General features: G+C 29.6%; 1 protein-coding gene across 11 annotated transcripts in view; it reads left to right on the forward strand.

The window, feature by feature from the left end:
- The window catches only part of LOC106869314 (uncharacterized), a 157,096-nt gene extending 141,947 nt beyond the window's left edge, over positions 1-15,149 (forward strand). For 8 of the 11 annotated variants that reach the window (XM_014915002.3, XM_014915005.3, XM_089362358.1 and 5 more), the window contains 2 exons: positions 7,834-7,947; positions 10,961-12,774. In XM_014915002.3, the coding sequence (XP_014770488.1) occupies positions 7,834-7,947; positions 10,961-11,126 (280 nt within the window). In that variant the 3' untranslated portion in view covers positions 11,127-12,774. Of the gene's footprint in view, positions 1-7,833; positions 7,948-10,960; positions 12,775-12,900 lie in introns of those variants that run through there. The other 3 variants (XM_089362377.1, XM_089362388.1, XM_089362420.1) reach the window with 2 other exon arrangements.
- Positions 15,150-16,779: the final 1,630 nt, after the last annotated feature.

A 16,779-nucleotide genomic window follows, 5' to 3' on the forward strand; every position in this document is an offset into this window, starting at 1 on the left:
ATATCAACAAACAAAACATTCCAGATAAAATATAGGTCAAAAACCCAGAATAATATTTCTGGAATTTTATGGAATTAATTATTGAGATATTATTATTCTTAGGTAGAGGCAGGAAGCCATTTAAAGTATTTCCACACACATCTCAATATGCACACAGGCACACACACACACACACACATGCACACTTTTATATATTCACTCCTTTATACCTTTTAAATATTTAACCACATTAATTTTTTTGTATTCATGATCTGTTCCCAGATAACACTACTCCAGTGTATTTTGTGTTATAGCATCTAATTCCTGAAATTATTTGATGATGGTTATAATAATGATGATTTTAATATAGGCAATACTATTTACATATATTAGCAACCAAATAAACATTTATTTTCTCTTTGAGTTGTTTAACTTCAAATAATTTTAATGAAAAATATTTAATCTTGTTTCTCATTTCTCACAATTATTTCTCTTGATATAATGTTTAGAACAAAAACAAACAAAAACAAGTTTTGTCTGTTTAAGCCTGATACTGCTTGAGAGTGAGTGCATTGAGCTATTTAGCTAATATTGTCCTTTCAGTTTGCTGCTAATTTTGTTGACTTCAGTTGCTTATCAAATTTTTGACTAAATTTTCAGCCAATTACTTGAGCCCTTCAAGTTTGTACTATAGTTAATTTTTTCAAAGGTAGATTTCCATTTTAACCTGGAATTATATATATATATATATATATATATATATATATATATATATATACCTTACCAAAACTCAGAAAGCACTTTAGCTTTGATTAGTAACTAACACTTTACAACATATTCTGTGAACCCCATCTAATCTTTTCTCCTTTTGTATTCCTCCTCATACTCCCCTGTCTCACCTCTAAAACTTTTCCCAGTTCTTTCTCCTCACCATCATTTCGGAATACTTTACCTTTTTTCATTTTACTACACACATCAACCCATAGAAGTTGAAATAAATTATCAACATTATAAACCCCATCTAATCTATAAAGGCTTACAATGTTATAGTATCAATAACATTGTAACACAGATTCTCTTTGGGCTATCTAATAAAAAAAGACATCATACTGAGAAATATTGCATCTGCTTTAGTTACATCCAAGTAAATGTTGTTTGTCTAATAGAGAAACCTCTCAATACAAATGTCCTCTTTTTCTAGTCCAGCACAGTGTGACTTCTCACTATTACAATTACTTCTCAGGAATTTATTTGCATCAACCACTTGCTTGCACTTAAAACATTTTACCATTAATTACGTTGTCTATGTTTTTACTGTCGGATATATTATATCTCACTTCCCAGAATCTTGCAATCAATTCCTTTACTTAATTTTCTGCTTGAGAATTGAATCTGTCTATATCAGTTTTCTAGAAAACCAAACCCATACCTCCAATCTGAAAGGAACAACAGAGGCATTTTCTCTTGGAGAAACAATTATAATGATCAATCAATCCAATAAAGATCCATTAGTTAACAACCAAAATTTTTTTCCCGTAATTTACAGTACATCAAGCCAATCTTGCTTGACTTACTGGAAAAAACAGACAAATCTCATTTAAATGGTTGTTAAAAAAAGGAATGACATGTGGATAGTGTAATTCTTGATATATTATGGTTGAAAAAGAAAAGGCAGGATGGTCACAACTAGAATACCTTTGATAATAGGTCTGATTCAATCAGGGTTGACTTGGGGCTAAGTAACAAGAAATAACAATTTTTTTTCATTCCCCATTTATCTGTGAAGTTATCTCTCTTTCATGTATTAAAATATATTTAATAAAACTGAAAAGAAAAATATTTGTATTGTATGAAAAGACATTTTCAATAGTAAATGCAAGTAAATATGACTTATTTGTGTCTTATATGTTTTACCAGTTTCATTATAATCTGATCCTTATTTATAATGATGAAGTTTAGATTTCTCCTTGTCAATATATTATCATTAAATCAAATATTAATTACAATGCACTAAAGAGCATGATTACTTTACTCATTGATAGTTAAGAAAGAAATGATTACTAACAAATAGACTCATTAACTGTCAGATGTAGTTATAAATTTCTTATGCCAGTGAACAAGCTACTTAACTCCAATGATGAGTTTTCCAGACAATATACAATATTGAAGACAAAAAATTACCATCTGAAAGATTTGTCTTTTTTTGTTCAAGGCCAGAAAATGCTTCAGCTACAGACTTTCTATAAATCTCTAGTAAGTTAAACAATGGAATAATAGTGCTCTTATATTTGGGATGGTGTTGATGGTACAAACATACACTAACATCTAAAAGAAGGTTAGAGACTATATACTATATCTATATTAGTGAAGGCTCAGTCACCAAGACACAAGTTCTGACCAAGAGATACACTGCTTCCCTACTCTGCCTGTTCTCTTATTACCCAAATAACCTTTGCTCTTCTAAAAGTAGCAATTGTATACCACTTCCACTTAGGTTCCTCCTGACACACTAGTCTCTTCTACTCTTGAAACTCATGCTGTTTTTCATACTTAAGCCCTGCTTTCCCCCACCCAGATCTATTCAGCTTGGCTGCCAGCATCAATTCTGTTTGAATTGATTTCATATTCAGTGTAATGATACACTTTTATAGGCTAATGAATGACATGAAAATCATTTTTGCTATAAATCAATAAATAAAGAGTTGTTAGCAATTAAAGTTTGAAAATTTTGGGTAAATGCATTCATTTCTGTTTCCATAGTAACAAGTGGAACATGAGAACTCTTTTGTCTGTGAGAAAGCACGTGTTGGCAAATATATTGAAAGCACTTGTTCTACCTATCTGTTGACAATTGAGCATGTAAATTTATGAACTGGTCAACAAGATGTTTGTTTTTAGATAAATCTTTTAAGTTCATGTTATCGCATTAAATGCATATTGGATGCTTAAAACTACAAAATATGTGTTGTTTACTCATTACTTTTTGTCATTGAGGTGGTTGTGAGGTGTGCTAAAAATAACAACTAAATAATGTTTTGGGATAAATCTTTTAAGTTCGTGCTATCACAATGCTTAAAACTACAAAAGATGTGTTGTTTACTCTTTCTCAACAACTTATGCTATTTTCAGGATGTTGACAAAATGTGCAGTCATGCACAAAATGACACCTTCCAAATCTTGTTTCCTGACTTGGTGAAAATTATCAAACTTTAAACCTCTATAACTTTTTTAAAACATTTTGCTGCAAAAAGTGAAATAATTCCAGCAATTCAGCTTGGAAAAGTATATTAATGTGCCAAATTAAAAAAAATTTATGATAAACTTCAATTTCTGAAATGCTGGCAACCAAACCAGATAGATCCCCCCACCCACCTTTTTTCCTTCTTTCTTGTCCAGAACATCAATCCCCAAGCATTCTCTTTTTACTCTTCATTTTTTCTGCAAATATACAAACTGAGCATCAACTATATGAATCCCACCAGTATTGAAGCTCAAGTGCAAAGGTCATACTCATTACCCTTTAATCTTGATTATGCACCATAAACAAAAATAACGTTCCATAATTTAAATGATAAATCCTACCAGGTTGCTGTTACTCTAGAGAAGAGAAACCTTTTCAAAAGAGCTCCCCATGATGTTAATCACTCAGTCTTAGCAATTAATTAAATAACAAGCCTTTTATTTTTATCTAGCACCCACTACAGATCATCTCACATCTACATAAGCTTGGCTTTAACTTCATTTTATATTTCACTTTCACAAGCTTGCTAAATATGATATTTGGTTCAGGATCCTATTTATATGAAGCATCTCATATTATGTTTTTAGACTACTAACCTCCTCATTGAAGACAAACTTTTATATATATATAAAACTCTTCTATTTTGATCTGTTTGAACCATGGTTATCATCAGGTATCTTATTCCTGTATATGCATGTAGCATCATATTGGATTCATCAATTAAAAAAAAAAAGTGAAAAATCTATTGGTCTGTCTATCTTGCCAGTGTACAGGCAGAGTAATTTTTTGCATGATGAGTTAAATTTAACCACTGGCTTTACCCTTGGTAGTTCCCTTCTATCAATTATTTTGCATTCAAAAACTCATCTGGTATTATGTTCATATTCATGAATAAGACGCAATGTTGATCGAAAATCAAAGCATAGTGTAGATCTATATGTTAAAGAAATTTTATATGCCAAGATGATAGGCTGTAGCCCCAAAAAGTATGACTTTTTTAATATACATGTGTTTGTTCCTTTCCAGATTTTCTTTCTGAAGATTTTGCCATCAACATACTCTTGACAAATATCTTCATAATTATCCTAATTTCAGTCTATTACTGGGACAACATATGAATATTAAATTATATCACAGAATTAAACCATTTACTTCATTCTGCTTCATATTGCTCAGATAAATCAGTTTCTGAACCAACTCTTTATTCATTTTCTTTCTATGTACGTTTGTTTAACACACTCTCTCTTTCTCTTTCTCTCTCTCTCTCTCTCTCTCTCTCTCTCTCTCTCTCTCATGGAGATACATATACATACATTTAAAACTACTTAACATGATCATATTTCCCATAAATATATCAGTGCATCCTGACCATTTTAGCATTATTAATAAATTACCTAATAAAAACTGTTTAAAACATATTATTCAACAGTTATTTCTACTCTATCACCATGCAAAAAGCATTCCCATAATATAAAGAAACTAAAATTACTGCCATTTTGAATCTCTTTAATAAATGGTGTTATTCAGTATTGTCTACACTTTAATATCTAAGTGTTCTGCATGGCTTTCTGGTAAGAATATGTCTTTTTTATTAACCAAAAAAAGTTATTCATTCATTTACCATAAGTTTTTTTCTATTGTTCTGTATATTGACTCTTAGTATGGTGAACAGGATTGCTGTTGGCCACACTAATATTTTGTATTTGGTGTTGAGATACATTGAAACACCTTGCACTTTGTGGCCTCTTTGTAATGTGATCTAAAATAGTGTTTTTTACTTTTTTGTTTTACAATAATGATACCTACAAAATCATATGATATTTTAAATTAATTTTTCAGAGAAATATTTGAATTCTTATTGCATATATAAACAAAACTCTTTTGGTGTCAGTGTTATTGAAAAACTCTATTCTTGTATAATGTGCAGTTCCTATTACATAACAGTTTATCTTAATGAATATATCAAGGCAAAAATTAAATCATCATATATATTGAGAGAGATATATAACACAAGCGGGTGGCAGTATTTGTTCAAGCTTTTCCAAAAGTAGTTAACAGTTTATAACTTCATATTATAAATGGTGCATTTATTTATACATAGAATTAAAGTTTGTAAACAGCAAGATGATGGTAGTGGTGGTGGCAGTAGTAGTAGTATTAGTAGTAATAATAATGATAATGATAATAATAATGTTTACAATTTTTTTTCAAATTAGGATTTATTGCTTTAATATGAAAATTAATTGTGGCACATACACTGCAAGTATTGTTTCGTGTAGAAAAAGAATAACATTTTATTAATAAATTTGCTTATATATTTGTTTTTGGCAGAAATGTAGTTTGAATTGTTTTTCTTGGTGTCTTTTTTATACATATAAATCATCATTTGAGAGAAAGACAATTGGAATATATATTTATTGTTTTAATAGAAGGAAAAAATGTAATAATTGCTTTTGGTCTATATACTGCTTTGTTAAACCTGTTTACTAATTTTTTTCCATTTCTGTATCAAATTGTTGCTAGTCCTTGTATAAAAAGATTAACAATGTACACACATATACACTCATATCTCAGTCTTTCTCACTCCCTCTCTCTCTCTCTTTATGTGTATGTATATATATATATATATATATATATATATATATATATATATATATACATCAACTAACCATCCAAAATATTATAAATCATTACTTAAGAACGTATTTGAGTGTAACAGATTTTCATACACATTCATGTACATATTTGTATTTTTGCAAAAGAGACAGGGAAAGAGAAAGCATGAGAGGTAGATGGAAGGACTATTTTACTTAAACGAGATTCACACTTATAAAAGATCATTTATTTTATTGATACATTTTGTTATTAGACCATAATGAAGTAACTGATTTGTGATAAATCAAATAGAAATAATTGAATTTCAACCATTTTTTAACATCCAAAATACTTTTGCAAAATAAATAGATGATTTTATTTATTCTCAAATATGTGTAATAACTTTTTTTTAAAAACTTTCTATTTGTCTGCTTTTATTCAAAAATAATATTTGAATTTTTCTTTATTTATTTTTAAGAGTCCTAAATAGTTTATAATAATAATTGTGTTTCTTAAATATTAAACATCAAAATACTATGTGCTCTGTTTCTGAATTTACAATTTTGCTAACTATTTCTTTGGGGTATTCTAGGTAAAATATTTACTTATTAATTAAGAGCAATAAAGGATAGGTGGGGGATTGTCTTTTTATGTAATAGATATTTTCACTCCTCTTATATATGAAATCAAGTGTCTCCCAAGCAATATTGTTTTGCTTTGAGATTTGTATCAGTGTCAGAATATAGAAATATAAAAGCTATTTGTGCTGTATAACAGGATCTGTTATAGTAATTTCCTGTACTCTTGGATAAAACCCAAGCAATATTGAAACAGATGATAATCTTGGTTAACTGTAGCCAGTTAGATAACTTGAAACTTTGGAGGAATAAAGGTTGACCTCCTGGCAGCCAAGTCTATAACTACTTGAGTCTTGTTGCCAATTTTAATAATTTCACTTGGGAGCGGGGTACTTTTATTTCTCTATTATCATTTCTCCTAAGCCTATAAATCTTGAACTTATATCTTACTGGAGAATGTTAACCTATCCAGAGGCACTATGATAAAAAAAAATACAAGCTATATTTAGAAAGAGATATATGCTTTAAAGGGATACACTTTGAAAATCTCAGACTTTAGTTAAAGCGTTACAGCATCTTTTAAACAAGACTAGCTCATAGAATTTTAATTAGGAAATAGTGATCTTAAGTAGTTGTGTACACAAAGTTCCCAATAAACTAAACTCATAATTCTGTTTTTGATTCCTAGTTGTAGCTTCTTCACCTCACTTATGTTTCTAATGCAGTTTCAAAAGTTGTGAATTCTACAGCGAACTGTATTACTATTGTAAAAAATATATACATCCTTTTACCAAATCAATAGAAGTTAACAGCAATTATAATAACATAATATTAACATTTTGAAAGAATATTTGTATGGAATATGTTTTATTCTATACGTTTTTATTTTCTCATTCAGTTCTTTACTGATCATTTTAACATGCTCTATTTAATATTACTTCTAAAATTAAAATTTAATTTAAATTATCAATGTGTTTAAATAGAATTTGATTTTTAATATTTAAACTCTTCAGTTACTTTGTAAATTTTACTTTTCAACTTTCTTGGTAGTCATATTTCATTTCAGCTTCTAACTTTTAAATAATATCTCTCTCTAGTTCAAAGAAACTGTGCTACAAATTGTTCCTTCTGAACTAATTCTATAATTATTTTTTTTTTTCAATTACCTTTCTAGAGTATAATTTATTGCAACAACTAAAACCAACTTCAGATCATTTATTTGTTTCTTTTTCTTTTGTTATATTGAATGATCTCTCTATTTTGTATAAGTGTGACAAATGTGACAAATCAATCATCTTGTTTGAATAGTAGTTGATATTGCACTAGATATTAAAATGGATATTATTGATGAATTAGGTAACCTTGTAGTTGAGTATATAACAAATAGTTTCTTGTCATTTATATTTTTAACATACGTCTCTTAAATTTCTTTTGTTGCAGTAAATGTGATACAGTGGTTACTTCTGAGAAGCAGGTGTACATGTCTCCTTATAGAATGCAAAATGCTGGCCCCAATACAGGTTTAAGACTTGGACCCATGGATAAAAACCTCTTGTAAGTATTGTTTATCATTAAAAAAACTCATTGTTATAATGTTGATTGATTGTCAGTATGAATGAACATTCTTGCATGTTGTATAAATTAGAAAAATCTTTAAATGTTACTTGCTTTTTCTGTTTGTATTTTGTATTGTTTTTTTTATTAGATACCATTCCTAAGGTGAGATATGTTACTCTTTTTTATTGTTAAATGCTCTAATTGAGAAACTCTATAAAATTGAACTGCATATGCTAGTAGCAGTTCATATAATTCAATTGTATCAGTATAATACTAGCACCCATGTCACCAACTCCTTGGTGAACCAAAGTCAAGACAGCTTCAGCTAAACTTCAGTTCATAACTTTGCATTACTGCCAAGTTATTCCCATATAAAACAACAATCTCTAATGATATATTGCTAGTTAGATAACAATTGTGACCTCTTCAAATACCACAAAGCTCTCACAAAATAATCTTATCCCTGCCCCTCATTTTCATGTGATGATGATACAACTATGGTTGAAATAGTTCATGTATGGCTGCTAAATACATTCACTAAAATTCAAAGAAAACAGTGGTCCTATATGTTAAAGTGTTATACTTCAAGTTTTGCTTTTACTGTGTCTGTTTTTGCTTGACACAGTAAATTAGGCTCAAACTCTTTTACAACAAGATTAAGACATTTTTTACAAGTATTGAACATACTATAATAGTTCATGCACTTATTGTGTAGTGATTTCATGAAATAATCTAAAGCTATTAGGGTCGTATACATTCTCCAGGCTAGTTATGCATAACATCACTCAGCACATGAAAACCATCCATTTTGTGTATACAAAAGTACTTCATCTTACTGCAAAGATAGATTATTGGGCTTGGAACAGTAGGATTTAAAAAGGCAGCTTGATAAAGTATATGATCAGCAACTGGATAATCATGATTTCAAAATCTCTTTAGAATCATCTTCTGGTTTAGTGTATTCCTGTCTAAATCTTTATAGTGAAAATAAGTATGTTTACAAGTTTTAAATGCATTAGTTGTAGAAAAGTTTCATCTACTCTATACACTTAATCTATTCAGGTAATTTTTAAAAATTTAAATCATTTTCTGTTGAAAAAAGTCAAAGTAATAATGGAGCTCTTCAAGTTAGGATAAATATTCATGTATTAGTTTAACATTCATTGTTCATATATAAGCTTGATATTGTTCATATATTAAATATATATACTAAACTCGGCTTGTGAAGACCTGTTGGGGCAAGTGAAAGCGAAATCATGATGTCACCTGTACCAGTGGAACGCTAAGAGCACCGTCCAAGCGTGATCGTTGCCAGAGCAGCTGTCTGGCTTCCGTGCCAGTGGCACGTAAATAGCACCATTTGAGCGTGATCGTTACCAGCGTCACCTTCCTGGCACGTGAAAAGACATTCGAGCGAGGTCGTTGCCAGTGCCGCTGGACTGGCTCCTGTGCAGGTGGCATGTAAAATACACCATTTTGAGCCTGGCCGTTGCCAGTACCGCCTGACTGGCCTTTGTGTCGGTGGCACGTAAAAGCACCCACTACACTCTCGGAGTGATTGGCGTTAGGAAGGGCATCCAGCTGTAGAAACTCTGCCAAATCAGATTGGAGCCTGGTGTAGCCATCTGGTTCACCAGTCCTCAGTCAAATCGTCCAACCCATGCTAGCATGGAAAGCTGATGTTAAACGATGATGATGATGATTAACAGAGAACAGAGTTTTTTTTGGTTTTTTCTGTGAAGGTAGTTTGAACTTTAAATTGGTTCTTAGAAATGTGTTTTATCTCATTTTCTATAGTAGCTAAGATATCCATCTGCTCCATGGGAAAGAGTATAGTCTTTTAAAAGAAACCATTCTACAGTGATTCCAGTTTGAGACTGTCAACCACAAACATCTAAAACAAATATTGCATCAAACTGTTACACTATCTCATTGATAGCAGTAGTCCAGCATGACCACAGTCCAGTGGCTAAAACCAGTGAAAGAAAGAAGTTACCTGTGTGGCTTCATTTTTATATTTGATTTTGTACTTCTTTTTATCAGTACCTGATGGACTAAATTCTGAATCACATAGCCATTGGCTCTGAGCTTGTTATATCAGAAATTATTTATGTCCCCATAATACCTCTGCACTGATTCAATTCTCTATAAAATTGGTATGAATGCTGGTAGTATTATCATATAAAACACTAAATTATTGTACAATTTGTACTTTCTAGTAATCCATTTTTTTAAATATATTCTTCACATGCTGCAAGCATGTCATCAGAAGTCTTACATGGCTAGACTGTTTCTCTCATCATCATAGTTATTTATCACCAACATCATTGTCTTCATCTTCATTGTCTTTACCCTCATCATTGTCATTGCCATCATCACCGGATTCAACATCATCATTTTCATCTTTATCATTATCTTCATTATCATTATCTTCATTATCATTATACTCATTATCATTGTTGTTACCTTCATTATCATCATTGTCATCACATATCTAAACATCTGTTTTAGATTTAAACACTTTGTTATTTCATCTGTGAGTCAAACTTTCTAAGTCCAATCTAAAAACTTCATTTTTAAATTCACATAAAGATAATATTAACTGTGTTTAAAAGACATGGGCTTTGTGATTCGAATCTTGTCCAATTCTGAGATCATTAAATTATGTGACAGAACAACTACAAGAACAATATGGGGGACAAATTCACTGAAGAATTGACATAACAGTTTAGTAAAATGACACCTCAAATCTGAATACTACCAAAGCAGATTTATAGCAACTTAATTTTGATGACAGGCTTAAAAGTTTAAAAGAAACACTAGAAATTGAAAATCAATTTATGATTAGGAAAAAAGTTTCCAATAAAATCAACATCATTACTATTGCTAGTTTTTAAAATTTTCCTTTTGGCATATTCTTATCAATTTTTGGAAATAGCTAGTTGTTTAGTTTATTTTTAAACTTATTCCCTTTTCTATTAATTCATAATTATTTATTTAACTTTTTCAGACCATCTTATGTTGGAGTAAAAGGACCAAACCCAGAGAATTTCAGGGGTCCAGATGCTAGTTTAGTAAAAGGTTCAGTGAAGGCTCGAGGAGCTGACCCACTCAACAGGTGTAGACCTCTCAATTCCGTACAAAATCAAGATCCTGTTCTTGTTACAAAACTTTAGTTTTTTTTGTTTTGTTTTTGTTGTTTTTTACATTTTATTAATTTATTATTTTATTTGTTAGTAATAGCAATAATGTTTAAAATGCTGCTTTTCATTAACAGCCCAATTAAGAGTTAAACCAAAATATGTCTTATTTGATATGCATTTAAGAAAAAAATTATTTTTAAAATGTATAAGCATGCTTACAAATTAGTTTTGTTTTCAGATTTTCTTTTGTTTTATTTATGTATGATTTTTATCTTATTTCTTTTAGATTTTTCTACAAAATGCTCTTTTTTCAATTAATTTTAAAATGTTGCTAAATTATTATTGCATGAGAAGTTAGGAAAACCAATTTATATTTTTTGTTGGTTTCTTTTTACTGAATTTGATACTCCATTGCCAACATTCAATTATAATGATTGTTGAATCTGTCTCACTATATAGGGATGAGTGAATCAAATAGCACATGTTAATCAAAGGGAATTGTTCCTATAAAACTCTGAATAAAAATCAAACAGCAAAAATTCCTTCTGAGAATGAAATTTGAAAGAGACAGGAAAACTCAACTGAATCCGGAAATATTTAGACATTATCACCAAAATGATGTTATCATTTGTGTATATTGATAATGAAAAATTTCACTCAATCTTTTGTCCAAAAACAACCTTCGAACGGCACACAGCCAAGTGGTCATCAGCTCAATATTATTTCATTTACAAAAAAAAAAAAAGCCTTTATTGAACAGAAAAAATAGAGAAAGATGAAATAACAAAATATGTTAAATTGAAATCAAATAAAATTTTTATTTATTTTCTCCATCCACATTTAATTTTTGATTAACAGATTCAAGAAATTATCCTTTTTCACGTATCTAATACACTTCCTCTATCCAACTTATTTTGAAAAAAATTTTTTAAACATTAATTAATCTATTACAGCTGGTTATCTAATATCATTTATCTAATTATATCATTAACCAGGATATAAAAATTTTATCAAAATTTTGAAGCAAACTAGGTTAAATTCTTTCTATATTGATTTCTTTTTAATGAAAAATAAACATAGCATGTTACTTATGAATTGAAATTAATAAAAATAACCTATGAAATTCTTTATATATATTATCAAATCTTTTGCTACTCAACCATAATTTGAGGAGTATTAATCAATTTTGGCTAACAAAACTGAAACAAGTACACTTCTCTTTTGCTGCTAATGCTCTTGAGAAAGGCTTGAGTGCCACTCACTCTCTTTTTCTCCACTTTTAAATTTGTGGCATTGTGCCTAATGTAAGAGATGAACTTTTAAGAATCTTAAGAGGAGACAGAAACCTAAATTTTGTAACAGTGTGGCTTGGAAGAGCTAAGGGTTTATTGGCTTGAATACATATGTGAGGTTTCAACAGTTCTTCACTTAGTCTTTTGCGTACTTCTTTAAATTTATCTATCAACACTAGGAATAGCTATTTAGCAAGAAATTTTTAATAACACAAAGATTTGATAAGGTAATATTGTTAATTCTTTGGAAGTTAATTGATTAAATTGTTACAGATTTTAATTAACAGTTTGAAATTCTGTATTAAAATTTTTAAAAACACGTAAGTTCTTGCACAACCAAATTCAGTTCTGGCAATAAATATTTACTTCCTATGAAGTTCTTGAAAGCACTTTTTTTTATTAAATTTCTTGATATGTTTTCTTATTTCTCTATATCCTTCTTATCTTTGAAAAATATTTACTACAACAATTGCAAAATACTAATACTACTGTTTTACTTTCTTTTTTCATTTAAGTGGCAAATAAACCAACTTCTCTTTTATTGAAAAATGCTAGAATCAAAACAGTGGAAAAGTACTTACATTGAAGAACTGAATATCAAATATAACTTAGCAAATATTCATTTATTGTACTAAATACTTAAATTGGTTGTTTCAATGAAACTTTTAATGCTTGAGGAATTTCTAGTCCTTTAAAGCAAATACAAAAAGTAACTGAATCACTTTCTTCTCATTTTATTCTCTTTTCTTTTAAATAATAAAATAAGTTTATGGCTCAAACTAATTGATTAGTTACATAAGTTACTGAATATTTAACTAATGAAATTTTTGCTCTTCAAATTTTTTCCTTTGCATTTCAAGTTATATGACCTTAAATGTATGTGTGTGTGAATATATACATATATACCCACACATATATGCACACTCATACATACATACATACACACACACAGACATATATATATATATATATATATATAAATATATATATTCCTATGTATCTTACATAGGTAATCCCTCCATAAAAGAAAGTTGAACATATTGTATATAGCTTGTTGAAAATGTTTTATGAAATGCTTTTTATTTATTTCTTTTTTTCTATCATTTTTAAAGTATTATTTAAATGTAATTATTATAAAGATATTTCACTTGAAATTTAAAAAAAAAAAAAATTTTAAAAAGTGACAAGTCTTTCCAGTGAAAAACAAAAATTATGAAAAACTACTCTATTTAATTCTTCATGATATTCAGTGCCTGTGAATTGGTTTAAAGAATTGGGTTCGCGCTTTATTGTCTTCTATGTCAGCTACTGATGCTTGGTCTGTAGCCAGAACTATTGAAATATCTATTGATTTCTTGTTGTTTTTAATGTACATATCAAAGTAAATTTGCCTGGGAGGAAGAGGAGACAGATATTAAGTGGATCTGAAGAGTTAAAAGGTTTATTGTGCTCTTCTTTAAACCGCTATCATTGCACAACAAAAAAAATGTTTAATTTTTATTGAAACTTTTTCATCTTCTGTTTTTATTTTTTTATCCCATTCATCACAAAATGTCTTTCTATTCATTTAATATATGAAGACATTTATATCTGCTCAATTCTTATACATCATAAAGAAAACTTTTTCTTTATTTAAGGGCCTGTTACTAAAACTTATAGATAAGTATGGTTTGTGAGAAAGTGTGAAGCAATACATATATGTGCATGTACATCCATGCATATAAATATATGCATTTGGGGAAGATGTTTGTATGACATATATAAACCAGCTCCATACACAAGTGAATCATAGACATTTACTGTCCCACCACAATAATATTGGGCACAAATACTTTACTTGACATCAATTTCTATATTAACAGCTCATCACAACATATGTTGATAATACTCTTGTTTTCAGCTTTCAGACATGTTGCTGGTTCATTTTTCATTGATACTAATAATGTTGCTTCAATTAATATTACAGTTATAATCCAATAACTACCTACATGTAGATGGATTTACCAATATACAAAATATCCAGTTCTTGTTATATAGAATATACAGAGTATCCACTGTTGGTACCATGATTTCAAGGCCTTTTGTGCATATATGTATATACTCATCTTATTCTCAACTTGAAAATCTTCAAAAATACAATATTAAGCTGTTAGTAATTTGAAACAAATATGTTTAGAAAGGAATTTTAAAAAAATAAGAAAACCAGAATGGTTTGCCTTTGAAATGTTGTTGTTGGTGGTATTGTAATGTCAATTTATCTCTATGCATAAAAAAATATTTAAAGAGTTGAATTGTTTGAAAAAATAAATAACTAAAACTCATTATAATAAAAGTTAAATGAAAAAAAATGGAAGCTTCCTATATCTTTTAAGTCATATAAATTGTTACAATTTCTATATTTTTCATTGAAATATAGAAAATCTTGGGTTTTTTTAAATTTTGAGTTTGTATGATAACAAGTTTGTTATTGGTTGTAGTTGTTATGATTGATATTTTAGTGTGTTCAGTTCAATAAATATATAGAACTGAAGATATGTATCAATAACTAACATTAAAATGTTTTGCTCTATGAGACACTCATTTTGTTCTCATATTTGCTAAAAACTTGCAAACTGCACCGTTTATGCGTTTTTCACATTTTTACTTGATTTGAAGACTATATGCATGAAATTGCTCAGACAGTATGCAAAAGAAGAAAAGAAAATTTGTTGTTAATTCTTTTCCCTGCCAATTGCATATTTATAGAATAAATGCTTAACAAGTTTTAGATTGTTCAGTGTTTATAATTTTTGCTAGACATAGACTGTTTGTTGCTGTTTTTTTGTTTTTTTTTGTTACCAATGAAAATGGATTGACACTTTATTTTATTACTATCACTATGTTGTATTCCTGGTAAAAAGCTACAACTCCTGCTCAGTTTTCAATAATTTTGTCAACCTAGCTATAAATAACAACCAGTTGTTGTTAGAAGTAGCACCTAACCATAGAAACAATGCCAAAGCAGACACTGGAGCATAATGCAGTCCTTGGGGCCCATCAGACCCTGTCAAACAGTCCAACCCATGCTAGAATTTAAACATGGGCATCAAATGATGATGAGACATGACTGGGTTGTTAAAAAGGTTTGCTTCACAATCTTACTATGCCGCACCTTGTGCAACAGTCTTCTACCATAGCCTCAGGCCAATCAATACCCTGTTATTGGAATTTGATCACAGAAAACTGCAAAAGTCCTTTGTGTGTGTGTGTGTATTTTTCGCAGATGTTATATTGACGAAGAAATATAAATATAGTGAGCAAACTAAAAAGTAAAAAAAAAATTTTTTTTAATTAATAAAAATAATAAAAACGTTCTTTAAATCCTTTGCGATACTTATTCTGTCCTGATTCACAAATACTCCCTTGCCACATTTGTTGTCATAAATGTAGTAAACCAGTGATAGACCAGTCAGAAATCTGTAACCAACAGTGCTATTTACTGATTGTGATATGAAATATATAATAATACTGTTCCTCACTGTAAGTAGCACAGACTTACAGTGGCTTACTATGACTTGGTGAACCACATCCCTTATTTTTTCTAACCCTACTTCATCAGAACTGCAACCTTCAGAAATTCTCTCTCATTTTTTCATTAACACCAACCTGTAAAACTTCATGCTGAACAGCAAACTTAACAGTCTAGGAGATTTCATAAATGCTTTGACACAATGAGCAATGTTTCTCTTACTGAAAAATAATAATTTTCAACTAAAACGAAGTGCTCTATAAATTCATGTGGGTGTGGTCATTAATTCAGTGCTGAAACCTAATCTTCCCATCAACAATTTCAATGACATATTCAACTGATGGAAAGAATTTTTCAAGTCTCTACCATAACCACTGTTAACTTGAGTATGCTTCATAAATCACTGGATTGCATAATGTTATGATGAGACATACAGAAGATCAATTAGAATTTTTCTGCAAAAAGAAAGATTAAATGATGGCACTGTTTGATGGTGAAGTACACTGGATACTATTATTATCTGTACATTGTTGAGCCTATTCTATTCTTTGTTCATAGCCAGAATAGCAATTTAAGTATCAGATGATTCATGTTAAAAAAAATAAACAGTGAGAAGACAGAGGGGTGATGCACCCTTGACCTTTTTCAAGCCCACTCAGACTGATGTAATTGATGTTTAGATTGAATTTCTAAAGTATGATGTCAGTAAGAAATACCTGATGTAAGAAGGATAGTCCAGTGAATTGGAGTTGAGAGAAAATGGAATGGTGAAAAGCATTCTATGTGCAGTTGAGAGGATGAAATGCTGTTGAGATAAAACCACAGGGAGAGGCAGGTGTGTTTGGTAAGGATTGTATAAAGTATACTGGTGATCTAATGGTTGCAA

Source organism: Octopus bimaculoides, chromosome 1 (genome assembly GCF_046866305.1).
Source record: "Octopus bimaculoides isolate indiv1 chromosome 1, ASM4686630v1, whole genome shotgun sequence".
Classification (NCBI taxonomy): domain Eukaryota; kingdom Metazoa; phylum Mollusca; class Cephalopoda; order Octopoda; family Octopodidae; genus Octopus; species Octopus bimaculoides.